The sequence below is a fragment of the Ruditapes philippinarum genome, unplaced genomic scaffold (assembly GCF_026571515.1).
Source record: "Ruditapes philippinarum isolate M1 unplaced genomic scaffold, ASM2657151v2 ctg411_1_1_1_1, whole genome shotgun sequence".
In the NCBI taxonomy this organism is placed as follows: Eukaryota; Metazoa; Mollusca; class Bivalvia; order Venerida; family Veneridae; genus Ruditapes; species Ruditapes philippinarum.
Genome location: NW_026854764.1, coordinates 390,919 through 415,147, shown reverse-complemented (window position 1 = coordinate 415,147; position 24,229 = coordinate 390,919). Strand labels below are relative to the sequence as shown.

At 33.3% G+C, this 24,229-nt stretch overlaps 2 protein-coding genes across 2 annotated transcripts in view; one reads left to right on the top strand and one right to left on the bottom strand.

Moving 5' to 3' along the window:
• The window catches only part of LOC132740988 (protein phosphatase 1 regulatory subunit 12A-like), a 94,511-nt gene extending 91,060 nt beyond the window's left edge, over positions 1-3,451 (bottom strand). The window contains exon 1 of the mRNA XM_060729061.1: positions 3,174-3,451. Within this exon, the coding sequence (XP_060585044.1) occupies positions 3,174-3,422 (249 nt within the window). The 5' untranslated portion in view covers positions 3,423-3,451. The remainder of the gene's footprint in view (positions 1-3,173) is intronic.
• Positions 3,452-3,461: 10 nt separating this feature from the next.
• LOC132740982 (small ribosomal subunit protein mS35-like) lies at positions 3,462-23,879 on the top strand. Its single transcript, XM_060729055.1, has 9 exons — positions 3,462-3,662; positions 9,829-9,890; positions 11,912-12,049; positions 16,066-16,192; positions 17,170-17,309; positions 19,059-19,156; positions 21,622-21,691; positions 22,861-22,980; positions 23,595-23,879. The coding sequence occupies exons 1-9, from the start codon at positions 3,500-3,502 to the stop codon at positions 23,805-23,807; spliced, it is 1,131 nt and encodes a 376-aa protein (XP_060585038.1). The 5' UTR covers positions 3,462-3,499; the 3' UTR covers positions 23,808-23,879.
• The last annotated feature ends 350 nt before the right edge of the window (positions 23,880-24,229 follow it).

Below are 24,229 nucleotides of genomic sequence, written 5' to 3'. Positions count from 1 at the left end.
ATGTGTTGATGCATTATAATGAAATAATTTTATAATAAATATCAACAACAAAACAATAATTATACTATGTAGTTCAGAGTTTCTTTTGAATAACTATAAACTTTTGAAGTCTCTTGAAGATTCAAAATATCAGCAATGCTATTGTGAGCATTGAATGACTAATCTGTAAACATATTAATTGCGACGCGCTTTTGGACTCCAACTTTTTCAGGGTTGGGAGTCCATGGACTCCATGTTTTAAAGTCCTAGTGAGAACCCTGTACATGCAGTTACCAGAAGTAAATAAATTCAGGGCTCATCCGGAAGGGCGATTCAGGCGAAAACTTCGCCGTGTATATTCCAATTTCGCTCTTCCGATTGATCAAAGAGAAGTCAACATCGCCGATAAAATCTTAATTCCAAATAGTAATTACTTAGCGATGTAAAGAGCAGAGATTGTATCCGCCCATATGACGACCGCTAATTATCATTATCCAATCAGAGCGCCGCTTTATACTACCCTTCTACCTGTAAGCGAAGCGAAAGACCGCCTACTCTAAACAGTAAATAATGAGAGCATCGGCCCGAAACGGTATAATTGTGTGATAGTTTGCGAGTTTAATACGGGATTTGGCGATAATTATACATTGTTTTTTCCCCGATTATCTAAACACATGCAATCTTCCCTAATTGATATACACGATGCACTTCGATGGTGGGTTTTTAACCCAAGTAAAGGCGATGTGCAATGGATTTTTCACGGCTATCACATAACTGTTAGTCATATAAAAATAATCAATTTCATTAATGATCAGCGACCGGATTAAAAACTTAATCATAGTTTTGAATGATTTCAGTCTGTTAACATCAAATTTTTACTGTAAAATTGTTATGTCGCTCACGTCATGGCTACTGGGCGAAATGCCCAAACCTAGCAGTAAAACTAAAAGAAAGTTACTGATTCTGATACACCTACGCGAAAATTTAAGAAAACCATTTCGCAAAAATCTTGCGATTGGTATGTTGTAGACAGTGGGCGTGTTTGGCATTGTTCTGTTTTTAGAAATTCCAAATTTGACATAGTTAACGCACGTGGGCAAGACATCCCGGCTAAACTCTCAACCTAAACTACATATCGGTCGTATAACATGTAACGTATATAACAACAAAATTTGTCAAGAAGAAGAGTTCTTATTGTTTCAATATACATATTTGTTTTAATGTCGTAAATATGACGCTCAGATTAAGATTTATCAATTTTGTAAATTTTAAAAAGCATTATTTTAAAGATATTACCGAATTTAACATTTTTTGAAAATAAAGGGAGGTAATTAGAAATTAATTTTCTACAATTTCTCAGTCTAATTCTTCAATAAGAAATGAATGTATGTAATTTTAGTGATCAAATATAATGTGCACAAATGTTTGCAGTAAATATTTTACATATTCTTTGATGTTTGAAAATTATTTTATAAGCATAATTATATGCATATAAATCTGACATTACAACATTCAAGATGTTCAAAGAAATTTCTGTTTACCAGAACAGATTAGAACAGATTTTATTAAATAATGTCCAAGGTGACTTCATCTTCTAATAAAAGTGAGGAAAGAAAAAATATGAAATTGATTTTAACACATCTTTCCTTACACATCATTATCAACAAATGTACATGAAAATATATAAACACATATTTTGAGAAAGCTTATAAATAGCTGATCAATAGATATCAAAAATAATTTTTTATATTCATATTTGCAGCTCAAAAACATTTAGATGCCATTGCCAGATCTACTACTTATTAATCTACTTTTAATTAATACTACTATTAATTAATCTACTATTAATAAAAAAACTGGAGAAATATTATAAGTGATGTTAATTGTGTTTATATTATATTTAAAGGATGTATAGCCATGCATGTTAATGCATACACATTGGGTTGTTTCCCTTCTCCCTAATTTTCGCGAGGAAGTCACTTCTCCCTAAAATTTCCCCCCAGGATGAGCCCTGAAATTTAGACACTCAAATAATAATTACTGATATAAACAGGATGGTGCTATTAATCAGAGAAATATCTTGATGAAAAGACATTTCCAGTAAAGGTAGATTATGACTTTGTCATAGAAAATGCGTTTTGTAAATTTCAATGCGTCATTTGTGAAATTACTGCATAAAAACACAACACAGAGTAGCAGAAACACTTTTTTTACATATACTTTTTGCCTGGAATTACTTGACATTTGTACAATTATATTTAACCTTTTTTTTTAATTATAATTTAATTATTTTCTTTTTAATCCAAAAAAGGCCATTAACATACTTAATATGAAAAAGGCAACAAGCTCGATTTACTTTTACTGTGAAATACTTAAAATCATATAAAATAATCATCATTTTTATTTTATATTTTCCGTTTTAAAACTGTCATTCGGTATTTTATACACTGCTTCCATTTATTCTGGTTCCCTGTCCTACCATGGTACCTAAAAAAGTGTGCAGGACACCAGTCTATGCATCCGTTTTCAATCAGAATACCCCCTCAGCTTTTGTCGTTATCATGTAATTCAAGAAGTTGTGATGTGTTACATACGACAAAAGTTTTCAAAACCATCACCAGCTAGCAGGTCCTCGCATTACCGTAAAGCTTGCCTTGCGAGCAGGCCCTTTGGGCCAGCTCTTCGAGCTCGCTATCACTATTACGTGCCATTTTGGTGAATTTTCTAGAGCTACATCAGTACATGTATAGAAAGTAGGCTGTCGAATTTATAAATACTTTGTGTTCTTTCTAACACAGACATGTTGCTAATATTTTAGGCTAGACTCACTCAGCTTAATTTTTTTTTAAATGGTTACCAAATAAGGTATTGCATTCAAAGCGTACAGCATTAAAAAATAATGATTTTCAAAAGTTAATAATCTAACATTAATACCTATTCAAAAACTTATTTTATTTACAATTAACTGACTGTATGACTTGTGTTATATGTGATTAATTTACAGAGTCTGTCATTTACAGGAAATAAAACAACTGTTGATTTTACAGTGAGTGTGACCTACTTATCAGAACTTTATTTCCAAAATTAACCAAAAAAATAACTGTTGAGTGTGCAATGCAACAGTAAGTATTAAATGTTTGGAGCCAGTAATTTAGTAATAACAATTGGATTTCGTGCTAATTGAGGCTTTATACCTGATGTAAGGCTGTCAAACCATCGATATTTGCAGTGTTTATATCAGCTCCTCTGTCGAGTAACCTTTTCACTTCTTCAGTGTCCCCGCTAGAACAAGCGGCTAAAAATACACATCCATCTTGAAACTTCACTTTTTTATCTTTTCCTAAAGTATGGTTTAAGCACTTATTTGTGTCTGAATCTTCCCATCTTTTCAATTGTTCGTGCCTCTTAAAAATGGCACTTGTCTGCTGTTTTTCGTCCGCCATGACAGCTGCGCTAGAAATATGCAAATTACGCAAATTCACGTTGAGCTCTCGGACGAAACGGGATTTCAAGGAAGAAAATGGCTGCCCCCATGAATTTAAAATTGAGATGTTTTTGTAAAAATAAACAGTTTTTAACTGCGCTTGTTGCTCAACATGATAGTAAATTCGACAGAAATCTTCATTCACCTTCTGGAAAGGAAAATCTAAAAGAAAAGCCTGAAATTAGTGTTGATTCTGAGGGTATATACTTTATTAAACTTGACCTATGTCTCTGAAAAGAATATTATTTTACCCCTCCCACTGCTATGAATAAGGAAAAGCCTCCAAGCGAGTTCTTTCTTAGAATAAAACAATAATAGGAAATGAGGCAAAGCCTATGAACAGGGAAGTCAGTTAAAATAATAAAGAATTTTTTATTTTATTTATTCCATTTAAGAAGTGGCTAGCCGTACGGGCCTGCAGTACAACTAGCCAAAATTTCTAGCTGTATGACGGGTGCATAGAAAAACCGGAAAGCACCGGATAGCACCGAAAAACCGGAAAGCACTCAAATTTCTCATAAAAACATATGAAAACGTTAATTAATCGGTTTGAAAGTGTTACCAATCGATTAATTAGATTAAAATCTTCAGACAAGTCATTTTTATATTTATATATTGATAATTATTACGAGTAGTTAGGAAAATAGATATATCGAGTGCTTTCCGGTCCTGTTAAGATACATGTACATTACCGGATAGCAATATTGTTTATCAAAGTTATACATGAAAATTTTATTTTATTGGTTTGAAAGTGTTACCAATCGATTTATTAGATCAAAATCTTACAGACAAGTCATTTTTATAAAAATATATTGATAATTTTTACGATTATTTAGGAAAATAGATATATCGTGTGCTTTCCGGTCCTGCTAAGATACATGTACATTACCGGATAGCAATATTGTTTATAAAAGTTATACATGGATACTTTATTTCATTGGTTTGAAAATGTTACCAAATATATATGTTATATCAAAATTTTTCAGACAACATGTTTTTATAATTATAATATGATTATTATTACGTTTGATTAGGAAAATAAGATATATCGAGTGCTTTCCGGTCCTGCTAAGGTACATGTACTTTACCGAATAGCAATATAGTTTATCAAAGTAATACATGAAAACTTTATTTTATTGATTTGAAAGTGTTACCGATCGATTAAGTATATCAAAATCTTCCAGACAACATGTTTTTATAATTATAATATGATTATTATAACGATTATTTAGGAATGTTAAATAAATTGAGAATGCTTTCCGGTTTTGTTAAGTATATGTACCGAATATCACTCGAATTTTCCCTAAAAAAACGTACAACCTTCATTGTATTGAATTGAAAACGTTACCAAGAGATTTATTAGGAAAAAATTATTTTTTTATAATTAATATTACGAATAAAAAAGTTTAAAATATATATTAAAATAGATATATCGAGTGCTTTCCGGTCCTTCACATTCCATTATTGCTTTCCGGTCCTGTGAAGTAATAGTAATACATCACCGAAAAGCACTGGTCCTCTTACCTCAGACATACAGATGGTATATAAATATTTAAAATGTATGTACCTTGTCTAATATATTAATATATTTATTTGTTGTAGGCTATATGGAAGACAAGAGGATTCAAAATAGCAGAAAGAGAAGAACAATAATTGTTTCAGTGATGTTTTTTTTATTTTTGACAATAAACAGTGCAATGAATAAAAATAAACGAAACTAATTACTAAGAACAAAATAAACAGATATAAAACAGAACTTAGCAAACATATATACATACATAATTGAAAAATAAGTATGATATTGAAATCAATCAAGGCACACTTCACGCCTCGTTTATTACACGGGCACACGCTGATTGAACGGACACACGCTGATTTAATTATCACATTTAAAGAGGTGTTAATAATACACAATAACTGGATGTATTTAACTGATTGATTATTTGATGTATTATATATGATATTGAAATGTCATTTAAACTTATAATTTAATTGTATTTACAAACAGTGATGTTTTAAAAACAAAATCAACAAATAACTCACTATTATATACATTCCAATTCCAATTTCAAATTTTATTGCCTGAAACATTATACAATGTTTATAGCAGATAAACAATATAAACATATATACCTGTCCAATGGATAAGACATGAGGTAAACAATTAACAAGAGTTTAACAAACAGACAAAGAGAAGAAGTTCAATACAATATTTTCAAAATATGGTGCCTTAAACAATACGAATTTTATTTGCAGAAAAAATGAATTTTGCTAAGTTATATAAAGTATTTTTTGATGACGAACACATGATATTTTCAAATGTGTTTAAAGAAGGCCAGTGACAATAATAACTTTTAAAAGATGATTCGACGTCATTGACCATAAGGTTTTCTTTAGATTTACTAAAAAGGCCCAACATATATTACGAAAGAAATCCAGATTTATATTGTCAATTTGTTTTTCATAATAAAGCTTTTTACATATTAAAATATTTTTTGTTATATGTGCCATTTAATTTTCAGGTTCTGCGAATAAATTGCGTAAGTTAGTAATAGAATGGGTTCAAGTATAGAATAAATCTATAGCATCATAATCCGATCCACGGAATGCACAGCACTTACATAGATATACTAAATTTCTATCCGACCAGGACTTAATGTCACTTAAATTTGTACAAGTACGATGCAACCAGTTCTTACAATTTGAACACTGAATAGTATCATCAACACATTCTAATGTACACACAATGCACGGATACTCCGTCATGATTTTTGATATTTTATTTAAGAGATATTCCAATTTAGATTTAATAGCACTACTAGCATTTAAATAAAAATTATGGTAATGGATTAATTTTGTTGAGGTTTATATACAATTTTATTCAAATAAGAGTAAATTTTAATAGCACCTTGATATAAAGTTCTAAGAGATTCCGTATATATCCGTTACAAACATTTCTTTTCATGAGTGCCGTAATAATCTTCATTAAACAAAATTAATTTTTATATCAAAAGAGTGTGTAGTTAATTGCAATTTCTAATTATCTAATTTAATGTGCATGTAAAGGACAGTGTCTAATTAATGCAACTTTGATGTGCAGGTCGGTACTCTCAATTATCATAATTGTGTACAAATTGATTAAATCATCACCTTTTTGTGCTACAATATACAAGGTCTTTAATCAGCAAGGATTAGCACGTGTGATAAACAATACAACAACTACTGTCCTCCACTGATGACCACATTGCTTTTCGGTACACATAGTATGGTAAAAATAAAGACATAACTGAACGAAAATTTATAAGTTTTTCTTTATTTTACATGATATAAAAATATAATAAGAAAAATTATGGTTCGATGCTTTGAATAACTTATTGGTACTTTTTACACATCCTCTTTCTGTCCTTCACACAACCTATAAAATATTAGAAATATGATACATTGTCAGATCTATGGTATGAGCAAGATTGAAAAATCGTGTAACTAATCATAATATTTTTAATTGAAATAATGTCAACTTAATTAATCAATTTATAACACTTTCACATAATTAATATGAAGGATTAGTGTGATTTATATAAATATTCGAGTGCTATTCGGTAAAGTAGATGTACTTTAGCATTACCGGAAAGCAATCAATACAACTTTGTAACAACTTTGAAAATCGCGTAATGAAACATAAAATATTTATAAAAACGTCATGATATACAGATCTTCAACTACTAAATAGATTGGTAACACTTTCAAACAAATAAAATAAAGTTTTCATGTATTAATTGGATAAACAATATTGCTATTCGGTAATGTACATGTATCTTAGCAGGACCGGAAAGCACTCGTTATATCAGTTTTCCTAAATACTCGTAATAATTATCATTATATATTTATAAAAACATGTTGTCTGAAAGATTTTGATCTAATAAATCGATTGGTAACACTTTCAAACCAATAAAATAAAGTTTTCATGTATTACTTTGATAAACTATATTGCTATTCGGTAAAGTACATGTATCTTAGCAGGACCGGAAAGCACTCGATATATCTTATTTTCCTAAATAATCGTAAAAATAATCATAATATAATTACAAAAACGGGTTGTCTGAAAGATTTTGATTTAATGAATCGATTGGTAACACTTTCAAACCAATAAAATAAAGTTTTCATGTATAACTTTGATAAACAATATTGCTATCCGGTAATGTACATGTATCTTAGCAGGACCGGAAAGCACTCGATATATCTATTTTCCTAAATACTCGTAATAATTATCAATATATATTTAAAAAAAATGACTTTTCTGAAAGATTTTGATCTAATAAATCGATTGGTAACACTTTCAAACCGATTAATTAACGTTTTCATATGTTTTTATTAGAAATTTGAGTGCTTTCCGGTATTTCGGTGCTATCCGGTGCTTTCCGGTTTTTCTATGCACCGCTGTATGACATATAATGTGAATCGTACGGCAAGCCAGGACACACTGTATAGGCTAGCCGTACGGCACTTTCCAAAATTATATGGAAGTCGGAAATGCATATGTTATTTTATGAATTTTAGCACAGATTTTAAAATTTAACAAAGAAACAGCAAAATTTGTCTTTGTATGTTTATTTTTTAGAGATTAATTGCCATGTTGGCTACAGTAATGAAAGTATACGAATATCGATCTTCGTCATCTCCAGATGCGAGAATAGAAGAGCGTTTGGTTGCAGTTGAATAACAAAATTGTGATAATAATCCTGTTTTGTTTCAATAAGTTTAATTTTCAACACCTTTAAAAATGAAAAGGCACCAAAAATAATTGTTGCTGGGCTCTGATAATTGCGACAATTACCGAGAGTAGAAGTTTGTCCATCATTAAGGAAAGTTTGCATGTTCCGTGAAACGCATTCTAAAATTCTATTGTCAGTCCCTAGATAGGCTTTAATTAAGGCTAACTGATTGTGCTTTTATGTGCAATATTTATCTACTGTATTTAAAAATTATACAATTGTTAAATTTTTGCATTTTACCAATTTTTTATGTTCATTTTTTATTCCGCTCCGATCATGCCGTTTTGAAAAAAGCTTCTTTTGCTGTTATTATTATTTATTCAATCTATGTGTTTAATTAGCAAAAATTGATTTAATAATTCATTTTTCATTTACAAATAAAACAACAAGTCATAAGCATGAAAAACAACCACGTTATAGCTTATAACATGCAACTGCGACACTTTTATCAAGATTACAACACTTGCATTACCTTAGTATTCATTTTTATATGCCAGAAAGGGCATATTATGTTATACCCCCTGGCGTCCGTCTGTCTGTCTGCACTACCGAATAGGGATAGGGGGCCATCTAACTATAAACAGAACAAAAGAAAACAATAGAATTCATTCCCTAACAATAGAATAAGGGGCCATGGCCCTCTATTAAACAAATGGAAATAACAATGGAAATGGCCCTTTATTCCTAATTGGTCGGACGTTCGTCCGTTAGCAATTTGGTTTCCGGAGCATAACTTAAGTTCCATTTTGCCCACAATGTTCAAACTTCATAGGATGATTGTCCATATTGGGTAGAAGACCCCTATTGATTTTGGGGTCACAATGTCAAAGGTCAAGGTCACTATTACTTTGATACTGAAAACAGTTTCCGGAGCATAACTTAAGTTCCATTTGTTCCACAATATTCAAACTTCATAGGATGATTGTCCATATTGGGCAAAAGACCCCTATTTATTTTGGGGACAAAAGGTCAAAGGTCAAGGTCACTATTACCTTAAAATTGAAAACAGTTTCTGGAGCATAACTTAAGTTCCATTTGACCCACAATACTCAACTCTGCCTTCTTACTAAGCAGGAAAACATTTAAAATTTGAATCTTTACACTATTAGTTTCAAGGAGGTAAATTGGAGTCAGCTTTTAAAATTACTGTTACCTAACTTTTTTATTTACTGTAAATTCTTTTACAGGTTATTTTGTGAGCATGAAATTTCATGGTGTTGTCATGTCTTTTGTCTGATTTTCAAAAGATCAAAATGTGAACTGCAAATAATGTTATACAAAATAATCTTGCAGCAGACAAAATAAAATTTTGCTGGATTTTAAATTCAAATTTACCTATACATGTAAATAAAACCATGAAAATTAGTGCTGAAACTTCAGAATATCCTTGAGTATGTGATATGTAGGAGTATTTTACTCAGGTCAGCAGCAGCCATGACTTTCACCTTCGTTTCATATGAACGTTTTTATTTGAAATATTTTTTGAGAATTAAAAAAAAACTTTTGTTTTGTTTGGAAAATAAATGATGAGCTTTGAAATTACCTAAAATGTGTGATAAAGTTATTACTTAATGATTTTGTTGTGTTTTACAGGGTTTAGACGTTACGTCCTGAAGAAAAAGGGACAGGGGAGCAAGTTTGAAAAGAAGAGATATGTAAGATATTTCTGTGTTTACTTTTATATATCCTTTCGACGGCCATCCACTATACCCGTAGGACGGCCAAAGCGTAAGAAAACGTATCAAATTTTACATTTCTGAAAGCCAGTCTTATATTACGACAGCCGTCCATAGCGTAGTTAAACATATCAAAAATATACCAGGGTTCTCACTAGGACTTTAAAACATGGAGTCCATGGACTCCCAACCCTGAAAAAGTTGGAGTCCAAAAGCGCGTCGCAATTAACATGTTTACAGATTAGTCATTCAATGCTCACAATAGTATTGCTGATATTTTGAATCTTCAAGAGACTTCCAAAGTTAATAGTTATTCAAAACAAACTCTGAACTACATAGTATAATTGTTTTGTTGTTGATATTTATTATGAAATTATTTCATTATAATGCATCAACACATGGAAATCGTTTGTTTGTTGTTCATTTCACTTTTATACCAAATCAAATTTTATTCTGGTTAAATAAGTCCACTCTAAAGACAAAAAGTTGAAATTTGTAAAAAAAAACGTAAATGTATATAGGCAACGTTTAGCGGAATGAATAGGAAAATCGTGTACAGCTTCAAACAGTGTGTAAGAGATTCATCCGATCGACAATTATTTCAGCAATTATCTTTAAAAGGGGGCAAATTGAAGATCGATATTTAAAGACCTTTCTAGAATCCGTAGCGTAAAACTTGAATTTTGTTTCATGCAACCCTGTAAAAACCTCATTTTCGTACATTCTGGTTTTTTAATGTGATTATGAAAATCGAAATATTACGCTATGGCTGTTCAACTGCATACGATAAACAACAAAGCCACTGTTAATATTACGTTCAAACAGACTCACAATTCTTGTTTTCTGAATAATGTATTTAAAACAAGTTCTGAACGTTTTAAAACTTTAAATTTTATGTTATTTACCTATATAGCCTTTTTGTTGTTCACGACTTGCATGCGTCCTTTTCTACCATGGCCATTAGAATACCATGTTGAGTAAAACGTCCACAACGTTTTAAAACATAATTATTGAAAATCAATGAAAATAAATTTTTCTCAGGAAGGGTGATTGATACTATGCTTTTCAACGTGAATTTTGTAAGTTCAACTCATTTTTGTTTCAAATAAGAGAACTGCTTACAGAAACTCTGTTTTGGTGTATGAATAAATGCATTTTAAAATACTATACCATTTAGAAGATTTTCTTCAATTAATTTGGATATCGATTGATTACCACATTAATTTAAAAAGTGTACTGTATATCTAAACTTTTACTGTATCTGTCAATAAAGGCACTATACAATTAACATATTTGGTGTTTTTATTTGAACAACATTTAACAGAATGAAAATAAATGAAAGGTAAACTTCAAGAATTTAGTCATTTAAAACTAAATTTTGGTGGCCTTCCTACGACAAACAGTAGTGGCTTTCAGGAAGCTAAAATTTTATACCGGTTTATTACGTTATAGCCTTCTTATGACTTTAGCGCCCGGCTTTTGAGAAGTCGATTTTTCGGTACGTTTTATTATGCTATGGCAGTAGAAAGGATATTGTATATGTTTTGCTGGACCACCAAGATATAATGATAAAACTTTTATGGACAAAATTATGAATGTATTTGACCTAATATTTCAGCAATCTTACAGAAGATTGTTGATTTTACCCATTTGCCTGTTAATGATAAAACAAGCCTCACCCTTGGGTCTTATTCCACCATTACCAGAAAATCATATCACCTGACACCTGAACTTGACTTTTGCTCAGTCTTAATATGAAAGATAATTTACTGTGGAAAGGATTATATCAGTAAATTGCTGTAGCGTAATGTTCTTTGTGGGTAAGAGGGCAATATTTCAAGATCACAGTATCGCGGAAACTGAATTATTTCATACTTGATAGAATATTGAGACGCTAGACAGTTTAAATTTTAAGAATAATTTTATGTGGCATTTTGTTAGCATAGAAGCTGAATAATTAACAGTTTCATATTTGAAAAATTATAAATTTTGATTTACAGGGAGATGTCAGTTTGCCACCACTGACACCAAGATCAGCAAAGATGCCAGTGAACCAAGACTGGACAAATGTTTGGCCAGCAGCCCAGACGTTTAAGTGGTCTGTTGTCCCACTGCCCCTCAGACAAGGAGCATTGAAGGTAATATAATGGTATTTAGCCCAGGTCTGCCATATGCCCCAGTGATTGGTAAAACCGCCAGTTGATGCATAATTTATTATACTCTGGGCAGCGAAAGTTGTGGGGGTATACTGGAGTCAGCTGGTGGTCTGTCGGTTAGTCGGGGTGGTTCTTTGTCCAGGACATAACTCAGAATGTATAAGAGATATCAGCTTCAAATTTTGTAGGTAGATAGATCTGAATTAGTAAAAGTGTGGTGCATAAGAACTGTAACCTCCTTTTTAGCTCACCTGTCACAAAGTGACAGGGTGAGCTTTTGTGATCGCTTTTCGTCCGGCGTCCGTCCGTCCATCGTCCGTCCGTAAACTTTTGCTTTAAATGACATCTCCTCAGAAACCACTGAGCCAATTTCATCCAAACTTCACAGGAATGTTCCTTTGGTGGTCACCTTTAAAAATTGTTCAAAGAATTTAATTCCATGCAGAACTCTGGTTGCCATGGCAACCGAAAGAAAAATCTTTAAATATCTTCATTTAAACAACCCTAAGAGCTAGAGCTTAGATATTTGGCATGAAACATCTTCTAATGAGTGTCTACCAAGTTTGTTCAAATAAAAGCCCTGGGGTCAAAATTGGCCCCGCCCCAGGGGGTCATTGATTTTCCCTATATGCATATAGTAAAAACTTAAAAAATCTTCTTTTAAAGAACCGTAAGAGCTAGAGCTAAGATATTTGGCATGAAACATCTTCTAGTGAGTGTCTACCAAGTTTGTTCAAATAAAAGCCCTGAGGTCAAAATTGCCCCGCCCGGGGGTCATTGATTTCCCTATATGCATATAGTAAACTTAAAAAATCTTCTTTTAAGAAACCGTAAGAGCTAGAGCTAAGATATTTAGCATGAAACATCTTCTAGTGAGTGTCCACCAAGTTTGTACAAATTAAAGCCCTGGGGTCAAAATTGGCCCCGCCCCAGGGGGTCATTGATTTTCCCTATATGCATAAAGTAAAAACTTAAAAAATCTTCTTTTAAAGAACTATAAGAGCTAGAGCTTAGATATTTGGCATGAAACATCTTCTAGTGAATGTCTACCAAGTTTGTTCAAATAAAAGCCCTGGGGTCAAAATTGGCCCCGCCCCAGGGGGTCATTTTGTTTTTTCCCTATATGCATAAAGTAAAAAACTTAAAAAATCTTCTTTTAAAGAACTGTAAGAGCTAGAGCTAAGATATTTGGCATGAAACATCTTTCTAGTGAATGTCTTACCAAGTTTGTTCAAATAAAGCCCTGGGGTCAAAATTGGGGCCCCGCCCCGGGGGGGGGGGGGGGTCATTGATTTTCCCCTATATATGCATATAGTAAAAACTTTAAAAAAATCTTCTTTTAAAGAACCGTAAGAGCTAGAGCTAAGATATTTGGCATGAAACATCTTCTAGTGAGTGGGTCTACCAAGTTTGTTCAAATAAAGCCCTGGGGTCAAAATTGGCCCCCCCCAGGGGGGTCATTGATTTTCCCTATATGCATATAGTAAAAACTTAAAAAATCTTCTTTTAAAAGACCCAAAGAGCTAGAGCTTAGATATTTGGCATGAAACATCTTCTAGTGAATGTCTACCAAGTTTGTTCAAATAAAAGCCCTGGGGTCAAAATTGGCCCCGCCCCAGGGGGTCATTGATTTTCCCTATATGCATAAAGTAAAAACTTAAAAAATCTTCTTTTAAAGAACCCAAAGAGCTAGAGCTAAGATATTTGGCATGAAACATCTTCTAGTGAATGTCTACCAAGTTTGTTCAAATAAAAGCCCTGGGGTCAAAATTGGCCCCGCCTTGGGGGGTCATTGATTTTCCCTATATGCATATAGTAAAAACTTAAAAATCTTCTTTTAAAGAACCGTAAGAGCTAGAGCTTAAGATATTGGCAATGAAACATCTTCTAGTGAATGTCTACCAAGTTTGTTCAAATAAAAGCCCTGGGGTCAAAATTGGCCCTGCCCCAGGGGGTCATTGATTTTCCCTTTATGCATATACTAAAAACTTAAAAAATCTTCTTTTAAAGAACCCAAAGAGCTAGAGCTAAGATATTTAGCATGAGGCATGTTCTAATGGGTGTCTACCAAGTATGTTCAAATAAAAGCCCTGGGGTCAAAACTGGCCCCGCCTTGGGGGGTCATTGATTTTCCTTATATGTGTATAGCAAAAACTTAAAAATCTTCTTTGAAAAAACCCAAATAGCTAGAGTTTAGATATTAAGCATGAAACATCTTTAAGTAAATATCTACAAAGTTTGTTCAAATAAAAGCCTGGGGGTTAAAACTGGCCCTGCCCGAGGGGTGTCATTGTTTTTAACTATATGTGTATAGTAAAAACTTAAAAAATCTTCTTTTAAAAAACCCAATGAGCTAGAACTTAGATGTTTTGCATGAAACATCTTCTTATGGGTGTCTACCATGTCTGTTTAAATAAACAAATAAAAGCCCTTGGGTAAAGATTGGCCCCGGGTGGGGGGGGTGGGGGGCTATATACAGGTGAGCCACCTCAGGGCCATCATGGCCCTCTTGTTTTCTTATTTTGGAGTTATTGCACTTTGTTCATTTTTACAATTTGAACTTTGTCTGTGACATACATATGTAACTTGAGAATTATAAAAGGTATCAACTCAATACTTGATAGGTAGATAAATCTCACTGAGTAGAAGTGCAGTGAAAAAGAACTGTAACCCTCCCATCCCTAATTTTGGAGTTATTTCCCTTTGTTCATTTTTACACTTTGAACTTTATCCGGGAAATAACTTGTGAACTATAAAAGGGATCACCTCAATACTTTGTAGGTAAATAAATCTCACTGAGTATAATTTTAGTGCATGGGAAAAGCTTTTAATTACTCGGGACCAATTTACGGCTGGCTTCTTTCAAGTTTTTAATGTCTACTTTTATATTAAAGAGTGCTGGTTTAGCTGAATATGCTGTATATTTTTATACTTTAGAAAAATAATTCAACATAATGTTAAGCCATCAGTTATGTCCTTCCTGTTGCTATGTAACTCCTCTTGCTATGTAACTCCTTTTGCTACGCTATGTAACTCCTGTTGCTATGTAACACTTGTTGCTATGTAACACTTGGCATTTCTCATGTGTTTCTCATTTTCTCACATATTAATAGACAAATACCTTGGTATCAAAATACCATTTATTTACCTCATCCTATAGATCGAGTTAGAGTTGAATTGGTCAAGATCAACCATCACTGATGATAAAATTAGATTTTTAGCTTAACTTTTGGAAGAATACTCATGTTGTTGTTGGGATAACACTTGGATATAATTTCATTTCTCATTAAACAATAATAGTTTATGTTGGAAACTTCGCCAATGTATGCCTTTTAAACTCTAAGATTCATATATAGATTCACAGGATTCAAGAACCATAAATCAAGCATGGATCTTTATTTAATTATACACATTTGTCTCCCCAATGCCCAAATGCACTGACTTTATACTACATGTCCTAGGGGTTATAATTATAGGCCACTGACCACTGTGTAAAGTTTAATTTTGACTTGTCTTGCTGGCTCATGGGAATACAACTTTAATCTATGAAATTGAACAATACAACCCCTCCAAATAGCACACCCATACAATATTGCCTTTTCTTGAAAATCAAACTGGGCTTTTCTAGTGTTTGAACCGGTGCTAGAATTTTTATCTGACTCCCATTGTGAAAGATAAGTGGCATGCCTTAAAATAATGTGCTTATGATAAAGTTTAAATTCATATGCTACTTTAAGAAAATAAAATAAAGAATGAAAATATTTTTGAACAACAATTGATTTGTAATATGCAAGGAGAACTATCACTAGCTGCACTAAGTACACTAGCTGTAGTCACAGGCAAGAATATCAGGCTTTCAGGTAACTGTTTCATGCAAACTTTAGTCTGTTTCATTTCACCCTTAACAGTTACCCTTGAGTCAGATATTCCAGTTAGTACGGATAACCAGTATAAAAGTATTATTGCATTTAATGTAAATGTTGTTATACTGCTTACAGATACCATCTGAGGCTAAGGGAGATGGGTTCCCTCCTGACAAGTATGGTAATACAGAACTGTTGAAGATTCCAAATTTCCTCCATCTTACACCAAAACATATCGAGAAGCATTGTAAAGCCATCAAGAGTAAGATATTTTAGTTAAATCCATATTTTATTATAGCTTAATATCAGGGGTTTCATTGCATTACCTAATGGGCTACCAGGTAATTTCAGTAATTTCTTTCTGGTTTGCACTTAGACATACCCAGTTTCTTTGAAATATTATGAAACCCTTGTTGAAATGGTGATATAACATGATGATGCCTTGTTTTAATGGACTTATAACAAGTTTAAAGATAAAGGAATACTTGAATAAGGATCTAGAATTTATTGTACTAAATGACCGGTCATAATTACCCTGTCTGTGGTACCTTAGCATGATCCTTTTTCCAGGAATATCAGCACACCTGTGTGCAGTGTGCTTGAAGCTGAGCTTTTAGGAATGGTCAATAACTTTTAGCTCATCAAGAGCACAAAGTCATTGTGAATTTTCCTGGAAAGAGCGGATTCTCTACTGGTTCTAATAATATGTTATAAGCATAGTAAATATAATCTTCCTCTAAAATCTTATGAAATATTGCAGTGAAGGACTGATGACATTATACATATTGTTGTCAAATAAACCTGTTAGGAAAACATTAAAGTTTTATTTCATAATAAGGCTGTAAGGGCATCTGTGGCGGAGTGGTAAAGGTCATTGACTTTAACCACTTGCCTCTCACAACTGTAGGTTAAAGGCGCACAAGCGTTTTCAGATTCTTTTATGTTGGAAAACCACCCAGTTAACGGACTGTCTGTGGTTTTACATGGGTGCTAGTTTGTGTGGAAATAATGCACAGATAGGCATCCAAGGTCTTCCTCCACCAGTTAGTGGCCATATGATACAAACTGTTGGTGCAACGTAAAACCCATTCCATACATATTATATAATACAACAGTGTAGTTTATAGTCAAATATGAAGCGTGAAGTCAAGGATTAACATTGGGATTACATGTATATGGAATAGTACATATTACTTGATACACATTTGCACATCTCAATAAAATTATTATGATTTACAGAATTCTGTACATCTTGGCCAGATGACCTGTCTGATCGTCGTAGAATGAAGTATCATTTTCCTGTGGAAGTTATTACTGAAGATTACCTGTTTGCAGGACCGTCAGTTCGAGACCCACGTGCTAGAGTGGTCACAATGAAGGTAATTTTAATGTATTTTAAGGTAAAATTTATATATAGTTACAAAGGAATAAGCCTGTTTTTTACAATGATTAGTACAAAAATCAGTAATATGTAATCGTTTATTATATTCCCAACACATTAATTTGGAGAGGTTATACTGGAACCACTTTGTCATGTCCGTGATTCTGCACTCTGTTACTCATATACCTCTTAAAGGATTTTCTTCAAACTTAGCTCAAATGTCGGCCTTGATAAGTTGATATACAGAAACACTGTGCTGTCACTGTACCGCATTAGGTCAATGCCATGCTTGAAGGTCTACTTCTTGTAGGACTTTCTGAAAACTAAACTTACCTTTTCACCTTCAAAAGGAATAATAAATGCATAAAATCGTGTATCAAAGAGATAGCAGGGGTTGGGTATTCATCTCTCATTTGACAATTATAGTTTTATATTTCATTTAATTAACAATATGTTTTGCATGAAAATGTACAAAGCTTATCTGTTTATTTTCTGTCAATCCTTCCAGCTGGATCCATAACTCAATAGAACTGGTTAATTAGTTATTTAATTATCTCTGTTCAATATGATAGCCGTCAGAGCCCCAAAAAATTGAATAATTTAAATGGGTTCTCCTCCCTAACTTCTTGGCAGATAATGATGACATTCAATAGGAAAAGTTCCCATGTGGTTTGCTGTAACTTTTATTAGAAGGGAGCTTTGAATGATTTTTCCAACTGCTGCATATATTTTGGTGAAAGTTATTGTGAATGTACATTGAATAATTCCTTACAAATATTTTTTTTAAAACTTCTGGTCAATTGAAGAGGAGGGCAGCTTGTGCTGAAACAGAATTAGTGTTTTAATTAAATATCTGTTGAATATATAACAGGGAATGATCTGGGGAACAGACAAAAGCCCATTGAGCTAATAGCTAAGGAGAGTAGCCCACTGAACAATATCCCACTGCTCAATTTGACATAAGACAATAGCATCTTGCTTTATATCAAAAACAGTTCTAAAATCAAATTTGAACATGTTTATGGATTATAATTGAGTATTGTTTATGAAATTTTAATATGAAAATTGAGAGTATGACTGCCATTTTCACAATGTCAAACTTGATGAAATATTAGATATTTTAGATGTGTACATAAAAGGTTCATATTTATAATTTATATTTAATGTTCATTAAAAATTTATCTGTAACATTTTTAGAGCATTATATTTAGAAAGAAAGTCAGATATTTGACAAACTATTTCTGTTTTGTCTGATTTTTGAAAGCATATTTGAAGGCTGTAATGTTTACCTTAGAATATGTTAAGCCAAGTTATATGTTGTACATAGTCTTTATACAAAAACACAGGTAATAGGGTTACAGTATACTGAGCCAAACCTCATTCCCATAGATTGTATAGATTTGACGATTTTTAGCTGATCTTGTAGAGAAGAAAATTAAATATATGAGCCGCGTCATGACAAAACCAACATAATGGGTTTGCGACCAGCATAGATCCAGAGCAGCCTGCACATCCACGCAGTCTGGTCAGGATCCATGCTGTTCACTATCAGTTTCTCTACTTGTAATAGGTTTTGTAAGCGAACAGCATGGATCCTGATTAGACTGCGCGGATGCGCAGGCTGGTCTGGATCCATGCTGGTCGCAAACGCACTATGTTGGTTTTGTCGTGACGCGGCTGACATCAAGAAGAAATAGACATGTTTAATAGCTTCCATTGTTATACATAATGATTTGACTTGTTACAGTTTAGGACGGGAGATCTCAAGCTAGACAAGCATGCTGAAGATAAATTTCACAGACTGGTTGGCTCATGGGAAAATAAAGTCACTCTTAGAGCTGACAGGTAATTTAGTTTATACAGCATTTACTTTTGATGTTTGAGTTTGAATGTATAGGAAGCTATAGGTTTATAGACTGTCCCTTCCAAAGACCAGTACTAATCAATGAAGGTATAGGTTCTTGTCAAAGGGAAAACTTAGCTTGCTTGTGAGTTTGGCCACATGTGACAAGCAATCCTTAGATAGCTTAAGCTAGTCTGATGTGTGAACTACTCAGGCAATTGTATCAAGTAATTTCTTTACTCTATAAGTGCCAATGATGATGATGAATAGACCTATAGTAAAATATTGTTTGTTTCTTTTCTCACTACTTACTCTAATAAATCTTAGTTGTAAAACTTGCATGACAGGATTTTGTCAACAGTCTGCATTTTTGCTGTGTTACTTTTTTAGCTAGACTGTTGGAAGAATAGAAGGGCATTTTTTGCTGTGTTACTTTTTTAGCTCGACTGTTGGAAGAATAAAAGGGCATTTTGCTGTGTTACTTTTTTAGCTCGACTGTTGGAAGAATAAAAGGGCATTTTGCTGTGTTACTTTTTTAGCTCGACTGTTTGCTGTGTTACTTTTTTAGCTCTACTATTTAGCTTGACTGTTGGAAGAATAGAAAGGCATTTTTGCTGTGTTACTTTTTTAGCTTGACTGTTGGAAGAATAGAAGGGCATTTTGCTGTGTTACTTTTTTAGCTCGGAAGAATAAAAGGGCATTTTGCTGTGTTACTTTTTTAGCTCGACTGTTGGAAAAATAGAAGGGCATTTTTGCTATGTTACTTTTTAGCTCACCTGTCACAAAGTGACATGCTGAGCTTTTGTGATCGCCTTCCATTTTCCGTCTGTAAACTTTTACTTTAAACGACATCTCCTCATAAAGGGCTAAGCCAATTTCATCCAGATTTCCCAGGAATGTGCCTTTGGTAGTCAACTTCAAAACTTGTTCAAAGAATATAATTCCATGCAGAACTCTGGTTGCCATGGCAACGGAAAGAAAAATAATAGCCCTGGGGTCAAAATTGATCCCGCCCGAGGGGGGGGGGGCTCATTGATTTTCCTTATTTGTTTATAGTAAAAACTTTAAAAATCTTCTTTTGAAAAACCCAAATACCTAGAGCTTTGATATTAAGCATGAAACATCTTGGTGTCTTCCAAGATTGTTCAAATAAAAGCCCTGGGGTAAAAATTGGCCCCGCCCAAAGGGGGTCATTGATTTTTATTTGTTTGGGTCATCAGAACAAACAAATAATGGTAGCAAAAATTCTGACACTGATATGCTTATTTGCAAAAAATGAAAGTGGTCCAAACTCTTTGAAGCGGTTACTTCCCTTTATAAGTACACTAACGCCGAAAAATTAAGGGGAAATCACTGCAAGAGGTCTGGAGTTCAAATCCTAGTTAAGACAACTTTTTTTTATTATTTATTTTTTTTTTTAAATTGTTTAAGCCAAATAAACATTGAATTGAATATCAATGTTACAATTGGCCTTATAGCCAATTCACTACAGTTATAACACTGGAAACAGCATTGCTGGCACTATACAAAAACAAATTGGTTTATAATCTCACAACCTTCACCTTTCTGACATTCTGAGACCCAAACAAATTCAGCGCCTTCTGTGCTTTGATTCTTATTTGTATATAGTAAAAACTTAAAAAATCTTCTTTTAAAAAACCAAAATAGCTAGAGCTTAGATATTAAGCATGAAACATCTTCTAGTGGATGTCTAACAAGTTTGTTCAAAAAGAAGGCCTGGGGTCGAAATTGCCCCACCCCAAGGGTCATTGTTTATCCCTTAATGTTTAAAGTAAAACTTAAAAAATCTTCTTTTAAAAATTCCAAAGAGCTAGAGCTTAGATAGTTAGCATGAAACATCTTCTAATGGGTGTCTCCCAAGTTTGTTCAAATAAGGGCCCCTGGGTTAATATTGGCCCCGTCCCGGGGTCATTGATTTTCCTTATATGTGTATAGTGAAAACTTAAAAAATCTTCTTTAAAAAAACCCAAAGAGCTAGTGTTAAGATACTAAGCATGAAATATCTTCAAGTGAGTGTCTACCAAGTTTGTTCAAATAAAAGTCATGGGGTCAATATTGTCCCCACCCTGGGGTGGGTGGTCATTGTTTTTCCTTATATATGTGTATAGTAAAAACTTAAAAAAGTCTTCTTTTGAAAACCCTAAAAAGCTAGAGCTTACATATTTATCATGAAACATCTTCTTATGGGTGTCTACCAAGTTTGTTCAAAATCCCCAGGGTTAAAATTGACCCCGCCCCGGGGGCCTATATACAGGTGAGCGATATCAGGGCCATCATGGCCCTCTTGTTTAGCTTGACTCTTAAAAGAATAGAAGGGCTATTTCTGTAGTTTAAATGATCTCATGCAATTTATGATCAACAATATTATCACACTTTGTCACAGAAAGTTTTTGTGAAAACCATATTTTTGCTCAATAAGCCTGAATTGCATGTTTGTCTATTTCAGATGTCCAACTAAGAGACAGAACTATGATTATTTACAGTATTTGCTCACAGCTCTTTATTTTGAATCTTGGGTAGGTAGAATCACTTCTAGATTTTTTTCATTTATTGGCAAATCAAATATAAGTGTAATTCAAATAATCACTAGTTGTCTCCTTAGCTAAATGTTATCACATAACCTTCAGTTCTATATTTGTGTCATGGATTTGCCCAGCCTTAAGTAAGGAATAGTCCATTTCAATATCAAAATACGAAGGCATCCAATCCAAGAGTAAAGTGCCAGACCAACCTTGGTTACACTGCACTAATACTGGTGACAATGGCTAAACTCTTTCGGTTACAGCAGTTTAAGGACTTAAGTAAACTGACAGAGGTATTTTCCAGGAATAGGCCTCCATAGCTGAGTGGTTAAGGTATCTTACTTAGAATCACTTGCCCCCACCACTGTGGGTTCAGATCCTGCCAGGAACAATGTATTCCTTCATCTGAGGAAAATATCCAGGCAGTTTAAAGGTTGATAGTTCTGTTCAGGTCTACTTGAAACAAGAAGGGGAAACTGTTCCTTTGCTAGTTTTGGAAAGTGACCTTTGCAGTTTTGGTATGACCTATATCAAAGGAAATAAAACTCTTTTTGGTTTAAATCTTGCCTAAGACATTGAATTATTTGTACAAGAATGCTGTTGTTTTTTTTTGCTAAACTGTTTGAAGAATAAGGAGAACTATGGCACTCACCCTTGCATTGGTGTCACACATTGGTTAAGTTTTTTTCATGATATCACCAGAACTACTGAAGGGAAAGTGTTCAAACTTAACACACTTATTTGAGAGCATAATACTAGGTCACTCTAAACATAGATTTCGACAGAATTATGGCCTTTTTTGAATTAAGACTTTTCTTTGTCATCCAGGCTCTTGTACTGATAGCTTTTGTTTTGGAGGGATTGCCTAGTACTGCCCAAACTTTGTGTGAGCTGTGTGCAGTTTCTGCCTGTGTAATATAAGGCTGGATTATGAGTAGACTTGGCACATGTGATCAGGAAGTACATGTATCATGCACAAGCAGAATAACTCTTATTTTACATCTTTTTACCTCCCTTTATTTATTGTTGAGTTGCAAAGAATAGCATATGGTATGTTGTAAAAATAATTCAATTTTACAAAACACTTTTATGTAATACATTGTAACCAATAATTGTCCATTGTAACCAATAATTGTTTGTTGGTTTTTTTTCTGCCTATTTAGAAAGTGGAGCCATGGGAGTCAGAGATAACACCTGAAGATTTTAAAGACTTTGCTTGGGATTACAGCCCTAACAAAAAATCTGTTGTTGAATTGCTGAACATATACAGGCAGAAATATGAGGTAAGCCAAGTTTCTTAGATAAATATAAACAACATAATTATAAGAAAAAAAGCTATATCCTTGCAGTGACTCAAACAAAAATGCATAGTAAAACGTAATCAATAAGGTGTCACCCTTTTCATGCCGTAGATTCCATATTTATGTGACAAATTTGGATGTGGCTCCAACATTGTAACATATACACAGCATAGTACAGGATGCCACGTATTGGAGGTCAATAATAAATTTTTGATACAGCAGTGTCAATTTCAAAATATGTAGGAGCAAATTCAACAAAATTGAATAGTTTAGTTCCACAGTCAACAAATATTTCTAAGCAGGTGGGTGTCATGTGACTGCTCCTGCCAAAATGTTATGTTTTAGGAAAATTAGATATTCAAGAGAGGGAACAGAGATAAAATTAATGTAAGGGACACATTTACTTGATCACTACTTCTTATCTGCAAAACTTCTCTGAAATGACCGACCTCGAATATCACAAATACCTTAGTGAAAATGTCATTGTTACTTAAAAGTTTTAACATTTATTGCTAAATGCTATGTACATGTATATTAGTAAAGTATTTGACAAAGAGTTATTATATCTCTTATTATATACTTAACATTTGTTTCAGTCAAATGAGGATCCTAACAAAGAGAAGCAACTCCCGTATCTTCCTGATGAAGAGATAACTGTAGATACAGTTAACTCCCTTGAACCAGTGACCAGTTATAAACAAGCTGTAGAAGAGTTACATAATGCAGGAGAAAATATCACCACCATTAACAACTATAAAGACTCTGTGATTAAAATGCTTAACATTCAAAGGAAGTCTCCAGTGTTATAGTGCTTTAAAATGAAAAAATAATATACAAAAATATGAAATTTATCACCATAAATAAAGTGTTCTTGGTTTATATTACTCGTTTTGCTTGTTATACCCCTGCACAACAAAGTTGTAAGGGGGATATACTGGAATCAGCTTGTCCGTCCGGACGTCTCCCCGTCTGGCCGTCCGTCTGTTTTTCCTTGTCCGCCCAATTACTTGAGATTCCTTTGGCCCACAGTCTTCATATTTGGCATGGAGGTTAGTCATGATTAGTAGATGACCCCAATTGATTTTGGGGTCAAAGGTCAAGGTCACAGGGGCCTTGACTTTAAAAAGCTTGTTCGCCCAATAACTTGAGATTTCTTTGGCCCACAGTCTTCATATTTGGCATGGATGTTAGTCATGATTAGTAGATGACCCCTATTGATTTTGAGGTCACT